At 50.7% G+C, this 20,090-nt stretch overlaps 1 protein-coding gene across 4 annotated transcripts in view; it reads left to right on the top strand.

Moving 5' to 3' along the window:
* The window catches only part of PHACTR4 (phosphatase and actin regulator 4), a 41,304-nt gene that overhangs the window by 17,394 nt on the left and 3,820 nt on the right, over positions 1-20,090 (top strand). For 2 of the 4 annotated variants that reach the window (XM_061357638.1, XM_061357639.1), the window contains exons 3-10: positions 11,646-11,822; positions 12,254-12,334; positions 13,923-14,078; positions 14,208-14,546; positions 17,499-18,090; positions 18,673-18,896; positions 19,302-19,452; positions 19,997-20,052. In XM_061357638.1, the coding sequence (XP_061213622.1) occupies positions 11,646-11,822; positions 12,254-12,334; positions 13,923-14,078; positions 14,208-14,546; positions 17,499-18,090; positions 18,673-18,896; positions 19,302-19,452; positions 19,997-20,052 (1,776 nt within the window). Of the gene's footprint in view, positions 1-5,402; positions 5,963-11,645; positions 11,823-12,253; positions 12,335-13,922; positions 14,079-14,207; positions 14,547-17,498; positions 18,091-18,672; positions 18,897-19,301; positions 19,453-19,996; positions 20,053-20,090 lie in introns of those variants that run through there. The other 2 variants (XM_061357637.1, XM_061357640.1) reach the window with 2 other exon arrangements.

Below are 20,090 nucleotides of genomic sequence, written 5' to 3'. Positions count from 1 at the left end.
GCTGATGGTTCTGGTCTGGGTGTGACTGTGGTCTGGATTGGCCACTTTAGGATGGTCCATGATAGATCTATGAAACGTATTTGGCTTGATGAACTTCCTAAGTGTTATCTTGTTCCTTAAATAGAGAATAAGGCTTGTATCAACATGAATCACAAAGTTGATAAACTGGAATGGTTCCTCTTGGAGTTGTCTTCGGGTATTGGGCAAATACATATCCACATTGTTTCAAAAGGCATATTTGTGCAAGAGGAGGTCAAACCTGTAATTACCTGTTTGTTAGATTCACTCGGGTAGAAATGCCTTGTAAAAACACAGCGTGGTTGAAAGGAAGCTTTGAAACCTGCTGTTTGTGTGTGTGAATCTAAAGTTGTGCTTTCAAATGCCAAATTTTAGGTGAGTTTTCCCGTTGCACGGGTGCAAAAAAGGGTTTTCTGGCTGCGTTTCAGTGCCTTCAGCCAAACCTGTCTGCTGTTGCGTTCCATTTCTGATCTGTGGCAGGGAATTTGGGCTTCTCCTCCAAATCTGTCAGCTCAGGATGAGCAGAAGCTGAGGTTGTGCCTTGATGTTAACAAGGAGCTTCTCGCCTGGTCCAGAATGGAAGTGGAGCAGATGCACTGGGAGGCTGGGTGTTCCCCAGATGCTAACCCAAGGCGCTTTTGTACGGCTCCCTGGGCAGAGCCAAGCGAGGGCAGGCTGGTGGGATGCCCTGGCCCTGCCTGCCTTTGTGCACCAAGATGGGGAAGAAATGCAACTTCAGCCTGAAGAGCTCAAGGTGGTGAAGGATAATGGGGATTCTTTGCCTGCAACGAGGGGCAGAGGGAACACTGATCTGCTTTGCTGTGGTTCTGTCTTCAGATAGGAAGAGCCAAGTGCACTCACTGGGATGTTTGTGATGTATTAAAAAGAGGAAACAAGACTTTGACAGTGAAATCTTTGCCTTTCTTTGCAGCCTGCATGCGGGCAGAGAGGCTTCCAGCTTCCTGCTTCGGCATCTTGGAGGATTAGCGGTAGGAAGAGAAACTGGGGATGCTGAATCTCTGAATGAATCAGTGCAGGGTTGTTAGCCTGTAGACCTTGGCCTACAAATTGCAGACTAGCTCCTAGACTTAAATATAGTGGTACTTCTGAGGGTTAATTTCCTGTTAATCTTATTTTAGAGGTTTAATATTTACTTATTCTTGCTGTTAATTTACAATCTCCAGTGTAGTGCTTAACAGAGTTTGTCCCATCAGTTTGATAGGTGACATAGATGGACTTACCTCTGCCAAAGGACACAACCGTTTGCTTAGGAACAGCACCATATCCTTGTGCAATGCCAGTCCTAAAGCATGTGCTGGGTAGTGATAGAGGAGAGGGATATACCTTTGATTTGTGCTGAAGCTCTGTTTTGCCCTTTATCTCCAGTGTTTTGCTATGGGAAGCTGAGGAGATGTCAGTTTTATGGGTTCTTCTCTGAGTACCTTAGTCTTTGCTATGGGAGAGGATTAAACAAGAATTAAACTCAATACCGGGCCTGTTTCTTCCCTGAACAATGGAATCATGAATGTAATTTTCTTCTCTGTGTTTTTGCTTAATGTGCTCCTAAATAATAGAGCTGGAAGTGGCAGATGGGGATCCTGCCTCCGAGTGCTTCACTGTTGGGAATATGCTGATGCTTTGCTGGAACGTGTCCTGTATCTGAGCTTCCTTTGGCTTCTGACCAGTGTTGCTTTTCATGCTGCTTCAAGGTGCTTCAGCAAGTAGTTTGTGAGCTTTGGAGATTCCCTGGCCTCAAGATGGCACAGCCATGAATCACCACCGTGATCAAGGGAGCCAAGTTGGGACTGAAATCTTTAATTTTGTCAGGATTCCATTCCTTAGCATTCCCTCAGCAGTAAACAAGCAAATACTTGGCACATGTTGTCATTACAGAGGCACTGAAGATGATGCGGTTTCAGTACTGGCTAAGCTGTGCTCTCACTGAAAGTTGCACTTCCTCTGCTGAATAGTTTGGCCTTAAGCTCCTCTTGTCCCCAACACCTACACAAGTCTCTTTAGCCTGGTCCTTGTGACAATGGAGCAGATCCTTCTTAAATGTGAGGCTGAGCACGCTCTCAGCTCAGTGGCAGAGGCTGCTGCGCAGTCCAGAGCCGTGCTCTTCCTTCAGCTGTGCTCCATCCCAGTCAACATCTGGGCTGCTCCAGGACATGGGTTGCTCATCTTCTCCACTCCCAGCATGTACATGGTGGCACCAAGACAGTCCCTGATGTGCTACATCCACTCCCCTTTGCTTCCTGAGGCTGAGCAGCTGCTATTGCTGTGCTCATTGGTGAGAACAAGGGGACTGGAATGCTCTGGGAAATAGGAGTTTCCCTGTTGGAAATGTCACAGGAAGCACAGAGGAAATCATGTGGCTTAGGAGTGGTTACCTCACTCCTCTGTCTCATCCCACCCAGCGCTATTCCATCAGTGTCCAGAACCTAAACAATGCCATGCCAGCTGCCTTCTAAATAAACCATCTTCCATTTCCACCCTAGCTTTGGGCTGGCTTGGAACACCATGTGAGGAGAAGAGAAAGGAAGAGCGTCATGCTGGGTTGCCTTGTGACCTTTCATTTTGACTGCCTGCCTTCCGACCTGCTTGCTTCCCCTTGGTCTGCTGTTGTACTTAATAACTCTTCCACATGCTCTGCTTGGGAGCAGAGCCCAGAAATGATCATTTCTGTAGGTAGCCAGAGCTGTTATGTGTCTATAATATCTCTTTATTTCATATTCTACATGCTCTGCCAAAGCTGCTGAGGATTGCTGGCCAGCATTGTGGTGAAACACCTTCCTGGTGAGATGGACCCATGCTGGTGCTTCAGGTGGGCACATCCCCAGTGAGGAAAGGGCCTGGAACATCCTGGTGCTCCTGGTGACTCCTGCTGATGGGCTCTGCAGGAAAACGCCCTGAATGCTGGTTTCAAATAGGCAGCTCCAAGTGCATGGATGGGGAAATGCAGGAGTCTTTTTTCATGTTCCTGTGGCTGAATCATGGGACGTAAATGTCTGAGTCACGGTAGATGAATGTGGTGTTTCATGTTGGTGTGCACTGAAATGTGAACAACAGTGTCTTCATTAGAGGAGCTAATATCTGTGCTTATTACGGGCTTCATTAGATTTTAAAGTGAAACAATCCAGAAGAGTTCCTTTTACAATGCATATAAACAGACTATTAACATGGGAATGACAAGCTTTTAATGGGATGCTGGGCTGGATGGAGAGGAAGTGAAACTTGAAAGCAATGTACCCCACTCTTGGGCGTTTACTGCCCATAACCAGTCATCTTGTTTCCTTTCAGCCATCTGACTCCTGAAATCCTGTAAGATTTTCATGGATAACTGGGATTTCTTTCTTTTTAGAAGCAAATGTTGAAGGGACTATTGCTTTCCTTTGGAAAGCTTTTGCTGTTTCAAGCTCCTCCTCATAAAGAGCTTAACATGTCCTTAAGAAGTAAAGGCACTGCTCTGGTTGCTGTGCAGCTAAGTTAGATGGCCCTATGGGAATTCTGGACACTTGTTCCTTGTCCTGGCTTGAAATGTGGATTTTCCCTTATCCTAGGTACCCATATGGACAGGCCAAGGGGAATGGCTTTAACCTGCCAGAACAGGGGAGACTGAGATGAGCTCTTAGGCAGAAGAGAGTGGTGGGACACTGGTATGGGTTTAATGAAGAAGCTGTGGCTGCCCCATCCCTGGCAGTGCTCAAGGCCAGGTTGGACACAGGGGCTTGGAGCAAGCTGCTCCAGTGGAAGGGGTCCCTGCCCATGGCAGGGCTTGGAGCTGGAGGAGCTTTAAGGTCCTTCCAGCCCAGCCCAGGCTGGGGTTCTGTGTTTTATTCTGGCCAGGAGTCCACCTTGAAAAGAGTCATCGTTGTGATGACTGTAAATTTAAGCTGATGTTTCATGTTCTACTTGGGTAGAAATAAGGAATCAAGGCATGTGACTGTGCTGTTGTGTTTTAACAATCTACCGCGTGGCACCTCTTCTTTGAGCTTGCACACTCTTCATTCACAGCCAATGTAGTATCAAATGCAATGGCTTTAATCTCCTTGGCCGTAAGGCAAGCCTAGATGCAGTGTTTAGCATTCTGCAGCATTCCCAGATGCAGGGATACTTTTCCCGGACCTCTTTCCAAGCTGGACAGCTGATTTACAGACTTGGAGAAGTTGCCCAGCCTCTATCTCCCAACTTTGTGTGCCTTTGCCAGATGGCAGCACACTTCAGTGGCTTTAAAATGGCTTTTCCTTTGTTCCAGAGCAAAAGAGGCTTCAATGAGGTGGAGCATGCCTGTGTCAGGGTGTTAATTGCCCACAATGAAAGTCAGGAGTACTTAGAAGACTGACTGCTGTGGCTGACCACAGGCAGAAACAGGCTCCTCTTCCGAGCAGAGCCATGGCTGGTGGTGGGAGGCCAAGAAGAGCAGCGCTCTCAGGAATGTCCGTACGTGTTGTGCGAGGGAGGGCAGTGCTATTTGCCCCTCCACCTCCTCGTGTCTGCTCATCTCTTGTTGCTCCACCTGCTCCTGCCACTGGGCTCTTGCTTTCCATGGGGATGAGGAAAGCGGGTGCTGGTGAGGGGAAGAAGGTGCAGAGATGTCCTGCTTCCTCTTGGGTCTTTACTGCTTCCTCCCGTGGTTTTATGGCTGTGGTTTGGAATGGATTTAGATGAGGGTTTTAGGATTAAGCTCTTCCCAGTGACGGTGCTGGGACACTGGAATGGGTTGAACAGAGAAGCTGTGGCTGCCCCATCCCTGGATGTGTTTAAAACTGCTTTGTCCTAAGTGGGAGAGAGCAAACCTGGATGTGCTGGATGGGCTCAGGTTCCTGAGTAGTCACTGGTGGGATGCTGCAGCTGAAAACTGGTTTTCCTTCAGCCCCCCCCCCCCCGTTAAGATGAAGCTTCTGAATGTTAAAGTTTTCCCATTTCTCTGTGTGTGGTGTTACAGGGGTTGGGAATGATCTGTAGGGTCAGTGAATTCCTAACACAGAACTTGATAGAAAAGAATCCAAGTGGATATACTGAAGCTCTGGAGGTCTTTGTTATTGTGGTGCAGATGGTAAGGGGGTATTTGTTACCTTACCAGGGAGAGCTGACACACACACACACACACACACACACACATACAAGATAAACTCTTCTGCTGTTAAAATGTAAATCAGATGAGATTTATATTTACATCCCTGCTCCTACCTTCTTCCTGGTAACTCCAGGGAAGAGAGGAATGGCTTTGAAATTGTATTTTCATTATACCTCTGGCTAGATGCATATCAGCTCAGGCACTCTTTGTAATGCCCTTTACTCAGGCTCTACAACAGTTAGAGCACCACGCGTTCTCATTCATGACCTCCTTGCGTTGTGTAGTTTGCAGGCTCAGGTACACAGTTCCCCTCCTTACCCCGGCTGGGAGGTGAAAGCCCTCCATGTATTGGCGTGCCTGGTTTCTCCAAGCCCTTCCTTGAGCAAATCCCAGCCGTCTCCCTGTCTCCCCACTCCCAGCTTTTCTCTCTTCTTGCTAAACTTGATGCGAGGCAGGAGCCAGGGGTGTTGATGATTTGGATTATGCAGCTAAGTGGCTGGAGCGTGGCTGGTTGTCTCCTCCCCTTCCTGAGCTTCAGCCCTAGCCAGCTCGGCTCTGGAATGACAGGCATTCCTGCAAGGAGGGAGCTGGCACGGATGCCTATTTATGAGAATCAAGTGCCCGGCCATGGGCTATGGGGAGAACAGGACCAGTGCTCAACCACCGGCCACCGTTGCCTGAGAGTTGGCAGCAGCCTCGCTACTTCCTAGCCCAAAGCGTGGATTTATCCCGTTAAAGGACTCAAGTGCTCTCTCAGGGTAGACTTTTTCCCCCTCTCTTCCTCCCTCCTCCTTCTGGGGAGCCGCTTAGGAAAGGAGCTCATGGGGCAGCCGCACTTCTCGAGACCGGTCAATCCAGCTGCCTTTGGTGAGTAATGGAGGGCAAGGGAGACGTGGAGGGAGCTGCGGGGCTGTGGCAGGATTGCAGGTGAAACGGAGGAGTTGGGAGGAGTGGAATGTGGGGCTTGTGTAACCTGCGCCCGGCTCGGGAGCTGCGAAGAGAGCAATAACTCCCATTTCCTTCCTTTCTCTTACTCATGTCACATGCACTCGCTGTGCAACATGTTCTGATCTTCAGGCAGGCTCCGAGCTGCTGGGTTTAGGGGTAGACTGTCTTGCAGAGGACATCAGCTTTGCAGAGTGCTTGGACGGCAGTAAAAGTCCCCTGAGTGGGGTAGGAACCAAGCCCTGGTAGTGTTCCCAGACCAAAGCTGCGTGGAATTGCATCCTTGTGTGTAATGTCACCCAGCTTTTTGGGCAGCAGTAGTAGCTCTGGGGAGAGAAGGGGCTTGTAGTCATCTTCCTGCTTGTTTTCTCTCTCTGCTCTGCAAGGTGCCTGAGTAACGGCCAGGCTGTAGCAAACACAGCCTTGCTTTACATCCTTGGAGTAGCACTGCCACCAGAACACAGCGGAGGGCTGTTATTTCCAGGTCTCTGTCTCAGATGCTCTTCCCAACACTGGGACTGGGATGCACTGACTAGAAGAGGGGACTTCACTTGTTGTTCCCTCCTATCTCACAGCAGTGTGCTGTCTGGGCTGAGGTGCTGACTCTCATCTGTAATGTGGAATTGTCTGATTTTTAGAGGAACACTCGATGTTTGTATATGGAGAGCACCAGAGATGGTGGTGACTTTCAGAGGGGGGACATTGTCATTTGCTGGAGACCATCAGAGCTGCTGTTTCTCAACTGCTCCTTTGCTGTCTGAAGTCTTTCCTCAAGGCACAGCTTGTAGAGTTTCTACTGAGTAAATTGTGAACTTGAGGAGATGATTCTTGACTTTGGCAGGATGCTCTGTGGTGATTGGAAACCTGCAAAACACAGGGAAGGTGAGGGCTGGGGCTATTGGAGGCTGTTTGGTGACCACAGCCTTTCACTGCTTTAAGGTCAGAATTTGCATCTCTCCTGGACCGCTCAGGAAATGCACATGTTAAAGCTGTTATAAGAAGCTTAGAAACATTTATCTCAAGTGCTTTATTTTGGATGCTTTAACCTTAACAGCCCTTAAAAAGTCTTTGCTTTGTGAGTTGGAGTTTTTTGATTCTTAACTGCTCTGCCCAGTACAACAAAGCCGGAGGGGGGAGTGGAATCAGCCTGTGCATCACCACTGTTTTGGCAATGGGAGGGTTGTTGCAGCCCCATGTCAGCCAGCACAGGCTCAGTTGGTCCTGCTGTAGCCTTAGGTCCAGGCTGTACTGCAGAAGGTGCTTCTGCAGGTGGGGTGATGCTCTGTGGGTGATGAGCAGCCACGTTCTCAACTTCCTACTGCACCTTCTGGGCTTGTGTGATAGCAGAACTTCATGGGAGCGTGTGTAACTTAGGATATATAAGGATATCTAATAAAGGATTAAGCAGAAGTGTTGCTGCTTTGGCACTGGTGTGCCCAATTTGAGTGCCCTTTAGCCCTCAGCTAAGCATTTACATTGCTTTACCCCATAGTATTACCACAGTTGTCTGGATATGAGCCTTGAGGTGATGAGTGTGAGACAACTGCCCAGTGAGCTCCTCATGGACAGAAACTCCTGGGATTTGTGGGAATCCTGGAGTAGCTACTACGGTAAGGGATGGTTCAAGTTCTGCATGAACTATGATTTGCAGCTAGAAAGAATGTGGCTTAAGCTCTGTGCAAGTCTGGTTACAAAGCCAAATCCTGCTCCTTTCTCATTTCCTTTGTGAGGATGTCTCTTGCTGAAGGTAGAAATCAAGAGGTCTCACATCTCTGAAAAAGGCTGGAGCCTTCTGTAGCACCGTTTGTGGGGAGATGCCTCTTCTGGAGTTCAGGTCTGCTCCAGCTGCAGAGATTTCAGGGAGAAAAGCAGCATGTTCCCAGTCTTCCAACAGCTTCAGTCTGCAGCCCTGGCCTGGGGCACACCGACCCTTCATCCTGCAAGGATTGTGCCATTTCCTCCAGAAACACTGGGAATCAGTAGTTTCCCTCCCAGGCATATAGCAATATAATATGAATTGTCAGCATCTGGGATGCAACTCTTTGATGCTTTGTTAGGGTCTCTCACTTGGCTCTTGAAGTCATTGTTTAGCTTATGAAATGGTGTGCCACTTATAATAAAGCTTCTCCAAAGCCATGTTGGCTTTTGATGGTGTGTGGCCCGGGCTGAAATGACTGAAATGTACAGGGCTAATTCTGCAGTGACCTACGCTAGATGCAGCTGGTTTCATGGTCTGTTGCAGGTATCTTCCCTATGAGAGAGGATCCTTGATGAAAGAAGTGCTTTTTGCCTCTTATATTGGTATCTGAATTCTCTGCTCTGCCTTTTTCTAGGCTGGTAATATGCTGCTGTACAGAAGGGGGCTTAACTATTGCTTGTGTGATGGCTTTTCCTGCTTTTGGACCATGGTGTGACCATGGACAAAATGACCTTCTTCCACTGAAATGGTTTCTCTTCTCTGAGAAGACCTCATTTAACCTTTTTCATAAGTTTGAGATGGGTTTTCCTGCCTGGCACCACAGTGAAGGTGGACATAGACTTGCCATGCAGGTAAACAGCCCTGGTGCTGCGCAGGGACCAGGTGAGGGCATCAGCTTCTGGATGCTTCTCACCCTTCCCTTGAAGCCCAGTTCCTCTTTTCGTGTCCTGTTTCTTTCCCCGAGCACTGTGCTGTGGTTCCTTCCTCATTTCCCAGTGCATGGCTTGGAAGAGTTTCTGCTTGCAATGCAAAGCAGCCTAAGGCCCATCCTGTACCTTGTAGAGCAGAACAAGGAGGCGCAGAGATCCACCTGGGTGAGCATCCCTTTTCAGCTTGGACAAGAAATGTCCTCTCTGCACCGTAGCATAGAAATAGGAGCTGGAAATGTACTGGGAATGGAAGGGGAGTCCCTTTTCCAGGGAGTAGGAGCACTATCCGATGTGAACAATCATGGAACAATGAGGTGGTTTAACATCCAGATCAGTGAAGCACCTTCAGCTGCTGCTCCACCCACCGATGAGCACTAAATGTAATTCATCATTGCATCAGAACAGACTGTTTTAAATGTCTATGTCCATGTGGTAATTCCAGGTGGTAGAAGAAAGAGGGCTGTGGAAGGGCATTACAGGCTCTCCTGTGCTGCAGAGCTGGACCGAATGAATCCCATTTTGTAGTGAGGAGGGAAATGGCTTTCATGGAATGATTGAGTCCCGGAGTGGTCTGGGTTGGAAGGGACCTTAAAGCTCATCCAGTTCCAACCCCTGCCACGGCCAGGGACCCCTTCCATTGGAGCAGCTTGCTCCAAGCCCCTGTGTCCAACCTGGCCTTGAGCACTGCCAGGGATGGGGCAGCCACAGCTTCTCTCACTGTTGCTCAGTGGCTGTTCACACCCTTTACTAACAGAAGGGGTGGTGAAGATGACCTGGATCGTGGGTTTATGCTGCAGAGCGGTGTATGAGTGTGCTTGTCTCTTGTGTGGCTGGTTTTAGACGTAGAACTGACTGTATACCAGCAAAACTGAGTGTTCTCATGTTGGACAAGCCCTGATGCACAGCACGAGCCTATGAGCTGATGGCTCCGTTCATTAACCCGGGACCCGATGCTTGAGTTTTCTTTTAATAACTAACTTTGCTTAGTGCAGCCCTTTGACACCTTGGGTGGCAGAAAGCGCATTCCTGAGAGCAAGGCAGGGAACGGAGCTTGCTCTGAGTGCTTCCAGCGCTGTCACGGCTCCATGAGGGAAGTGCCTTGGGACCCACATTCAGTGCTTGGTGAGCGGTCCCGCCTCCCCTGTTAGCTTTGGAAATGCTTTATTGAGCAGGGTGAATACTGCTCTGGAAATGATGTGTACAGCTCCAGGACTCGTGTTCTAGGCTCTGCAGAAAGTACCTGTAAGCATCCACAGCAGAAAACCCCATCAACCATCACCAAACCTGGAGTCCTGAAAGTGAGAGGCGAGAAACCCGTCCTGAGCTGGAAGGAAGGGTTGTGCAGTTAAGGCATAGGCTGAAATTGGGTATAGGCTAATATCCTTAATAAGTATAGTATTAATGACCTATTAAGGTATAGGCTGAACAATTAGCCTCTTTTCCTGCTGGCTGGCATAGTGGTACTTCCTTGCCTCTTGGTAAAGGAATTCTGCACTGCCTTTCCTCTTCCTCCATCGTTTGGCTAAAGGCTGTGCTTCTCACATGTGATCTAGATCCTCCTCCTTGTTTCCCTTTTGCTGCTGCTGTGGTCTTCTCTTCCCTCTTATTCAGTGATGTTCCATTTCATTTGTGCTCAGACTGAGAAAGTGGGGTCTGCAGGTAGAGCTCCATCAAACAACTCATTCTTTCCTGGCTTTCCCTGCTCCTCCTCATCTTGACAGGAATCTGTGAGTCTTTTCCCCATCTGGGTTTGTGTCCTTGGTGGCTGTTTGTAGGCTGTATAACAGATACCTCATTACCTCTGTCCTATGTGCAGAATGGCTTTCCCCTAAAATTCCTTTCCCAATCTTTTAGCCTCAGGAGATGGGATTCTTGGCTCAACTTCCCACGGTGCCTGTGGGGTATTGTCTGTTCTGCAAGGCGTGTCATACAGGCTTGTCTGAAGTTGACTGAGAGGTCTCCTGTGATCCCAGGAGGCCTGGAACTCCACAACCTTTGACTTGGAGGCTCGAAACCCGAAGCTGCACAAGTGCAGTTTGTGCCGGGGTGTTTGGCAGCACTGCAGCATGGGGCTGGAGGAAGCCTCCAGGCTCTGTTCTCTATAGACTCTGTTTCCATGGAGTTCTGCTACACAGCTTGGGTGCTCCTGGCTTCGGTGGTGCTGACCCCAAAGGATGCTTGCTCTGTAAACTTAAGCCCATGAAGCAGGGCTTCGCTTAGGTTAATACATGGTAAATGTCTTTGCAGGCATTGCTAGAATCTGCTGGTTGTGTTTGCTCCTGTCCCATCAGGGCAGAACTGACGGCCCCCAGTGCTTTGGGCTCTGCTTCTGCTTCAACAAGCTCGCTCTGTCTGAGCTCTCTTCGTTGCATCAAGCTGCTTGGGTTTGGTGCACGTCCCTTCCACCTCCATGTCCTCCTTGTGTTGATCTCCGGAGACCTGGAGTGCAGTGGGTGGAGCGCAGGCCTGCATTGTGTTGCTTTCCTGTGTAGTTGTTGCTCTTGGCCAGCTTTGCTGGCCTTATTTATAGAGGGGAAAACTCAGAGGTGAAGTTGTAGCTGTAGGAATGGGGCTGGCAGTTGCAGCGTGTGGAGACAGTGCAGAGAGTCGGCTCTGCAGCCTGGAAGGGGTTTGTGTTCGTGTAATTACTTGTGTCTAGCACCAGTTGCTTCCAGCTGAAGATGAGAAACTGCAGCAAAGTGCTTTGTGTTCCTGGGGCGAAGCTGCGGCACTGCCAACTTCAACTAATCCTGGCTTCATTAGAAAGCCTCTTAGCAGTTCCCCTTTGCACTCTTAACATTGGAAACCCCACTCCCGTCACCCCGTGCTAATGTGTAATGCTGATGGGTTACGTGAAGGCATGGAGTCCTGCTCCCTTCTTTGCATGAGCGTGTGCCCCTGTTTCCCAGTGTGCTGGTGGGAGATAACAGCTCCTATCTGCAGCACAAAGGTAACCTCTTTCCTCTTTCCCGTGCAGCTGAAGAGGTGGATCACACCCCAACTGATGCCGGCATGGGGGTAGATGTTTTGGAATCGGGTGACACCACACCTCCTACGAAGAGGAAAAGCAAGTTCTCAAGCTTTGGCAAGATCTTTAAGCCCTGGAAGTGGAGGAAAAAGAAAAGCAGTGACAAATTTAAGGAGACCTCGGAAGGTAGAGTCACTGGGGCTGGGTGGGAGCCCCTTCCTCTGCTTGGGAAAGCCACCATCAGCCGTATGGCAGGTGAGAAGGGCTTGCTGTCACAAGCCTGAGTGCCTGGCATGTGGAGGAGCCGCAGTGTGGCTTGAGTGCTGGGCTGGCACCTGCAGTCTCTGCAGAAACACCTTGCCATGCAGCGGTAGTTTCAGACAAATAAATGCCTTCCTTGCAAGGAACCTCCCCAGGCAGCTGTGGGGAGGGAGGCTTTGCTCCAGCATCACGATTGAGTGTGAAGTGCAGGCCTGGACGTGCAGTCCCTCCTCCCTCCTCTTAATCCATGCAGAAAGGAAAGGGCAATTTGAAGCCCTTTTCTTTCCTCCAGAGGATCCCTTTAGAAAAGGCTCTCCCTGACCTTCCAGCTTACCCTGTTTTCAATTTACTGTCAGTTTTAGAACGAAAGATCTCTATGCGAAAGCCAAGAGAGGAGCTGGTAAAAAGAGGGGTTCTGTTGGAAGACCCTGAGCAGGGTGAGTCTGCAAATGAACTTCTCCTCCTCCTCCTGTCTGTGTTCTGTGTCACTGATCTTCCTTTGGCAAAGCCTCACCGTTGCAGTCGCTCTTCTGGGGAGGTGTATTTTAGGGCTCTTTGCTAATGTGGTTCCTGTCTGTCTTGTCCTTGTCTGACTTCTGTACCTGGCAAGGAAGGCAGCCCCTGGTCAGTTAGGGGAAGAAAATGTGATGCCTGTGCTGGATAACATCCTGTCTGCTGCCAGCAGGGAGGGTGTTCCGTGTGTCACTTCCCCTCCTGCCCCTCTTGTACATGTCCTGCTCCAGCTGCCTTGTCTTGTCCTGCTAAGCTCCTCTGTCACACTTGCCCTCAGCATCTCCAGCTTGTTCTGCTCACACTCTTTAACTGCTATGGGAGAGGTGCTGACCCCCAAGCTCAGGTCTACCGGCCTTAGGCTTGGAAGAAGAAACCAGCTGGTGACTTCGGAGCTGCCTGGGTAGGGGCCTTTCCTCAAGCAGTTACAGACAAGATGCTCTGTGGTATACAAGGACATGCAGGGACAGGCCAAGGGGAATGGCTTGAACCTGCCAGAGGGGAGACTGAGCTGAGCTCTTAGGCAGAAGCTCTTCCCTGTGAGGGTGCTGAGGCGCTGGCACAGGGTGCCCAGAGAAGCTGTGGCTGCCCCATCCCTGGCAGTGTTCAAGGGCAGATTGCACACAGGGGCTTGGAGCAAGCTGCTCCAGTGGAAGGGGTCCCTGCCCGTGGCAGGGGTTGGAGCTGGGTGAGCTTTAAGGTCCCTTCCAACCCAGCCAACACCAAGCTATTCTCTGGTCTGTTGTCAGTCACAGCTAAGCTTGCCCTGCTCAAAGAAGTCTAATCCCCTTTTCCGTCATCTCTGATGTCTCCGAGTTGGGGCCACTCTGCCAAAATAACATTTTGGCCAGGCCTGGCTGCCTGTTGGGTGATGTGGGTCTGAGGCAGAAGGCAGAAAGCTGTGGGGGGGTGGCAGCCCACTTCTCTGGGTGGCAGCATGGCCTTTGGCTTAGAGCAGTGTGGAATTGCCCCTCAAAAGGCACACCGCAGAGGCAGTTTTGACCTAATACAAACTTCAGCATTTTTCTAAGAATGATGCAAAGTGGGAAAGTGGAGGTGGAAAAAGTGGTTTTCAGTGCAAACCACCAGAAGAAAAACGGAGAGGAAGGGAAATAGAGATGCTTCGACTAATTTTAAGGCTTCCTCAAAATCTGTTCCTGCACATCCAGTAGATTACTTGCTGGGATTTGTATTGCAGCAGGGGATTTGTAACTGCTCTGTAACGGTGGGGAGATGGAAAAGGCATCCTGGTCTTAAATGCAGTAGCAAGGTGGTAGATTAAGAGGCTGCTGAAGAAGAAGAACACTTGATGGGATGTGATATTGTACTGTTTGGCTTGTGGAATGAAATCAATGGCTCTCAGCTTCAGCTGGCTCATGTTGCTGTTGCTCCTCTGCAGAACGGAGACTGAAGGCCTGGATTGATGGTGGTTCAGTCAGCTCAGCTGTTCTCTCCTCCATCTCCTGCTTTCTGAGTGCTTTCTGTTTGCTTCTCTCCCCTCCCATCCCCTTGCAGATGGGGAAGAATCAGACAAGCTGAACCCACCCGCACTGAAGAATGGTCACACAGTCCCAATTGGTGGTCCTGGGCTTTGTAACCAGGAGGAGGAGGCCACAAAGCCATCCAACCTTAGGAAGCCTGTTCCAGCTGAGGAGCCAAAGAAAAGGCAGGGTAAGAAACCAGATGTGTGTTGAAATCGGTAGCTTCACGTTCTCCTGACACCCTTTTTAACTCTCATTTGATTCTTCCCACCCTCTCTGGGCTCCCCAGCCTCTTAAACCAATCTGTCTCACTCTGCAGGCTCCTCCAGCAGCCACTCTGGACCTGAACTGGAATCACCTCAGGAGCCCTATGTTCCCAGGCAGCCTCTGCTTCCTCCCAAAAGACCTCCCTCCACATCCCAAGAGGCAAATGAAGCACAGGCGAAGGATCCAGTGCCTGCCCCCTCCACCACAGCCCCTCCTGCAGCAAAGACACTCAATTCCAGTGCTGCCCCGTCCCCAGCCCCCAGGACTCTGCCCCCTGTTCTTGCCAGTGCCAACACTACTGCTCCCACGAGCACAACCAGCACAGCTCCTGCCAAACAGCCGCCTGTCCCCCCTCCCAAACCTGTCAACAGAAACAGCAACTCAGTAATAGGTGAGTGCATCCATAACCTGGTGCTTGTGCCCTGGGATCACTGAATCCCAGCCTGGTTTGGGTGGGAAGGGACCTTAAAGCTCCTCCAGCTCCAACCCCTTCCACAGGCAGGGACCCCTTCCACTGGAGCAGCTTGCTCCAAGCCCCTGTGTCCAACCTGGCCTTGAGCACTGCCAGGGCTGGGGCAGCCACAGCTTCTCTGCAGCACTTGCTTGAGGGGGTCTCTTCCCTTTGTAAAGGAAGATTTTTAGGATGATGTGGATTGGTGGATGGGGTTTTTGCTTTGTGAGCCTGTGGTCAGTGAGAATTGATGCTTTCAGCTGCTCTTTGCAAAATACACCCAACAAGGCCACCAAAAACTCCACTTCATGCCAAACCATGGCTGTTACGGCTATCACTGCTGGGCCATGTGGTTTCCACTTGGAGGCCAGGAGCTGGCAGGGGTAATTCCAACTTCCCTGCTTATACTCAGGCTCCTTTGCCAAGGTCTGTGGTTAGGGTATTGCCATGTTAGTCTTGTCCTTAAGTCCTGGCCTACGGGTAAATCAGCTCAACTGTGATTTGAGCTGAATCTTACCCCTTAAAGAATGAAATGCCTGTATCTTTGTATAAAGATGGAAAGCAAATGAGACAACTTGTATCCAGTTCATGTTTCCCAGACCATCTCCTTCTCTTTGGATTGGATTGTCAATGTATGGACCGGGACAGAGGTCAGTTGGGTCTGCACTGTTATCACAGAAACTGGAGGCGTTCCCAGGTGTGGTTTGGGAGGCAGTAGTAGATTGTGTGCAGGTTCCTATCTGAAGTAGCCTTTCAGTCTGAGCTGCGTGTCTGTTCTGTTTGGAGCTTCTCCTTGCTCTAGCAGGTTTTGCAAGTGACCTCGATCCCAAGTTGAACACTCCTGTATGCCAGACCAGCTCGATCAGTCTGACCATGCCCGAGTCCTCCATGAAATACCTGCTTGTTTTCTTTAAGCTGCCTGCACACAGCACAGATGGCATTTGAAATGCCCCACTGCTCATTGCAGAGGTACTTGTGGAACAGAGACTGAGGCTGGAGACAGCAGTCTGTCAAACTCAGAGCCAGCCTCTGTGTCTCCCCAGCAATACAGGGCTGGGCTCAATGCACCTTTGGCTGCAGGGGAGGAGAGCAGCCAGCCCCTCTTTTGTCTCCTGCAGGAGAATGCAGCTGCAGAGAGGGGCAGGATGGAGCTGTAACTACAGCACACGTGCAGTCGTTGCTGTGCAAGCTTTGTTTTGCTGCTGTGGATAACCAGCAGCAGTGGAATTGGCTTTGTGAGCTCTCTGCAGGTCTTTGATGCATGCTCTCACTTGGGCATGTGTGTACTTTAGTGCTGCTATTAAAACCTAAGGCAGGGGAGGACTGTCAATGTGCAGATCACCCCTTTGTTCCCTAGTGATAAGATGCTCCCTTATGTTCATTCTCTGAGCAGTTCTGGTGTCTGATGCAGTAGCTGAAAATAAGGCTCAGGAAACACTTTGGGGAAGTGGGAATTTAATCAGCATCAGCTTGGAAAAGCAAGCGGAGCGAGTGGTGCTGGCTGGGGACTTGGTGGCAGCCCTGGTGCTTGGTGCCATGGAAGGGTTTCAGGAGCCACTGTTAGTGCTGGATCTGGCCATGGTGGTACGTCACAAGACGTGGTACCAGCTGGTGCACTGGGTTTATCACACCAAAGGGAGACAGGCTGCTGGGAGGATGCTCTGAGAGCCCTTTTCTGTCTCTTCCTTCCACCAGCTACTTGGTCCCTGTGATTACCCAAAGGTGACTCGAGCCTGGTGCTGCCAGGCTTCAAGTGCTGCTGAGGAGATACTGGAATCCCTCTGGGCTCCAGTGGATGAGAGCTGAGGGCACTCGGTGTTTTGCACAATCTTGCCCTTAATCTACAAGGGGGAGGTCTGAAAATGCCAAACATCTCAAAAATGCACCCACCTCTCTGCAGCTCTGCAGCTTTATCTCGGTCACACTCCCCGCTCGCTCGCAGCACCCTCTTGTGGTGTCTGAGACTGCGGATTCCTCCCAGCGCTGTGCTGGAGCCTCACCACTCTGTGACCATCACAGGTGAAATGTGCAGGAAATCCTCTTTAAGCAGGTGGGCAAAACCTTTCCAAGCCCAAGAGGCTGCTGACAGGGGGATGTTGAAGGCTATAAACGCCTAAAGCAAGAGCAGTCTTCACTGGAGTCACTTCCCTAGGAGCCTAGGGGTGTTTGAGATTGCCTGCTGCAGGCAGCTTCCATGATACCCCTCAGTCTCCATTTCTCCCTCTGTCCTCCATCACACACCACATAAACTCTATTGCGTATATGTGGAAGTTTGCAATTGCAGAGAGATTTCTTTGGGGCTTAAGGAGCAGAGTACAGAGGGAGTAGAGCAGAAACCTCACCCTGAAACAGGCAGCAAGGTGTCCTTGGGCTGGGGCTGGCAGATGAATGGGAACGGGAAGAGCACGTTGCTGCTGGCAGTCCTGCTGACTTTGGCCTTTGAGTAAAAAGTGTTTCATGTGCAAGGGAGCTGTTAACATGACTGGAGGCTGGGGTGTCCTGGATGTCTCGCATTCCTTTGCAAACTGATGCTGTAAATATAGCCATAAAGTGCCCTACATACCTGCATTCCTTGGCTGAGGAGCAGTGCTCGTCTGGGTGAGCTCCATCTGCTGTCACTTGAGGGCTGGTGCTTTTTCTCCTTCTCAAAAGCACCAGGATGCACAGACCCCTCCCAACTGGCTTGTTTCTGGCTCCTCTCCCAAGTCTTACCTTTGCTGCAGGAAGGACAAACTAGAGGCTTGCAACCTGGTTGTTTCTGGCACTGTGTTCTAGCAGAGAAGCAGTATGGTCCAGGGCTCTGAGTTCTTTGCTGTGCTTATTCCACACTGGTGAAGGATGTCTGGGAAATGCCCTGTTAAATATGGTGGCTCTTATGTTTTTTCTTTGCAGCCGAGCTTTCCCAAGCAATGAACAGTGGTACAAGCTTGTCAAAGCCTTCCCCTCCTCTCCCACCGAAGAGAGGCCTTCTGCCTGCCACCACCATGCCAGAGGCAGCTATCGCCTCCAAGCCCCTGAGTGACAGGACAGTGACAACGAACCGCCCTGCACTGACACCGATGCACGTCACCTCTGCCTACCCACCACCATCCCCTTCACCACCACTGCCCACACACATCCCCCCTGAACCTCCACGCATGCCCTTGCCTGCCTCCACCCCTGTGCTGGACCCTCCGCGCTCCCTGGACCTGCCCAAAGAGACTCCTCCTCCTCCTCCTCCTCCTGAAGAGTTCAGGTCCTTGGAAGCAGTGAAGAGGACGGCAGAGCAAGGCTTTGGTGACCCGCACGTGCTGCCTCGCTTGCCCCCAATCCCACTGCACATCCGGATCCAACAGGCTCTGGCCAGCCCTCTGCCTGTCACCCCCCCTGCAGACGGCTCACACAGGGCTCACTCCCTGCTCTTTGAGAGCGATGGCTTTGGAGAAGACAGTGGCACCCTGGGCAGGACGAGGTCCCTGCCTGTCACCATCGAGATGCTGAAAGTGTGAGTACGGGCAGGAAACATCACCCTGCATGGGGGTCACGCTGGTGGTGACCCACATCATATCCCTGCTCTGTGGGGCTGTGATGGTGAGGAGGGCTGTGGGCAGGGCTGGTTTCTTCTCTGGTTTCTTGCAACAGCCTAGGAACCATTTTGGCTGTTGGAATCCATGTTTCAAGGCTCTTGGGGGCCAATGCATCTTCCCCATGGTATTAACCCTTGTTCTGGGAGTTTGTTGCTCCCAAAGGGAAATGGGTTCCAGAGCACAAACGCAGGCTGATGCCAGGAATCCAGGCCTGGCCTCTCTTTAATTGCACTGAGACAAAACAAGAGCCTGCATTCCATGCATTTGTGGCCTTGCTTAGCCTTTTATTTTGCAAAACAGAAGTGGGAGAAGAATTGTCTTGTGTTACAACAGATCTGAACCTGCAAGTCCCAAAGATCGGGGGTGAGGGGGCTGTCTGGTTCTCCAAAGGACCTGCCTCTGCATTTCCTCTCCCTGCACTTTGGAGAGAGGGAAGGGTGCAGGATCCTGGGTGGCATCTCTGGGTGTGTGTTGAGATGTAATAGTGTGCTTCTCGTTAGTCCAGACGATGAGGAAGAGGAAGAAGATGACCAGGAAGAGGAGCAGAATTTGGGTTCTCGTGTATATATTGGAGAGGTGCCATCTGTCACAGTCATCCCCAAACTGGTACCCCAGGTTCTGCCAGAGGAGCAGGAAGGAGATGAAGGGATGAGCGACTCTGACTCGGAGGGGCCCATCCTGTACAAAGATGATGAGGATGAGGAAGAAGATGAAAGCCATAACAGTAAGGCTTTGACATTGCATCTGCCTTTTTATCTCTGCTGAGCTCATGTCTGCTGGACTGAGATGGGGTATCAAAGAGCTGGTTCTCACAGTGCTTCAAAGCAGCTGCTTTGGGTTTCATGATGTACCACGTCCCCTTCCTCACTTTGTCAAAGGCTTTAGAGCCAAACCTGTATCACCAGCTCATCTGCTGTGAGGCACCCCTTCCAGCTGCAGATGGCTTGTGCTATCCCATCCCTTCAGGTGAGCATGTGGGCATCGGGCAGGAATGCTGGCAGTGACCAGCTCTGGAGCCAGAGTGCAGAGTGTAGAAAGTCCAGCTTCAGGGGAAAGGGCACATGGCTGCTATTGCTGTGCTCAGGCACTGCAGGCTTCAGTCCCATCCCATTGCTCTTCCTCCCCACAGGCACGCTGGCTAACAAAGTGAAGAGGAAAGACACGCTGGCTATAAAGCTGGGGAACACAACCACAGCACAGGAGGAGAAGATTGTCTTCCCTCGAAAGAGCAAGGAAGAGTGGAATGAAATTCGGCATCAGATTGGGACGACGCTGATCAGGTATGAAGGATGGAGGAGGGTGTTTGGTTTGAGCTGTTGGCATGGTGTGTGTGGGGTGGGATTGGACAAAGCTGTTGCTTTATCCAAGCAGCCTGTGCTGGAATGTGACTGGTGGTTGGGCACTGCTGCTGGATAAGGGCTGAGAGGCTCTTTCTCCTCAGTTATGGAAGTTGGAAGTTCCTTCTGGAGCTGAGCAATATTCCCTGACTTTCCAGAGGTTAGATGGACTGGGAGGGGAGATGTTGAGGACTACAGAAGCATCGCTGTCATAAAATAAGATGGTGTAGAAAGATGTGGGTAGGTGCAAGCTGAGTACTGATGTTAGGTGGTAGATTAAGCTGGGGCTGCTGATGGTCCAGGCTGCGCTGCCTGCTCCTCTGAGCTTTCCAGAGGCACTTCCAAAACCTGTGCCTGTGGGTTTGAGTGGGAAACAGTGATCTCCATTGGTGAATGAGGGGGCTGAAGAGGCTTTGCAGTGCACCAAAACCAAGCAGTTGTGGTCTTCATCCCCTAATGATGATACGCTTGTGATGCTTCTCTTTAGGCGACTAAGTCAGAGACCGACAGCAGAGGAACTGGAGCAGAGGAACATACTTCAACGTGAGTAATGCTTCTCCAGCGGTCCTGAGGGATAAAAG

This window comes from Neopsephotus bourkii, unplaced genomic scaffold (genome assembly GCF_033783945.1).
Source record: "Neopsephotus bourkii isolate Nb327-2 ecotype Australia unplaced genomic scaffold, CSIRO-AGI_Nbou_v1 NB_909, whole genome shotgun sequence".
NCBI classification, from domain to species: domain Eukaryota; kingdom Metazoa; phylum Chordata; class Aves; order Psittaciformes; family Psittacidae; genus Neopsephotus; species Neopsephotus bourkii.
The sequence above is the reverse complement of the archived record's forward strand: the minus strand, read 5'-3'. Positions and strand labels throughout refer to the sequence as shown.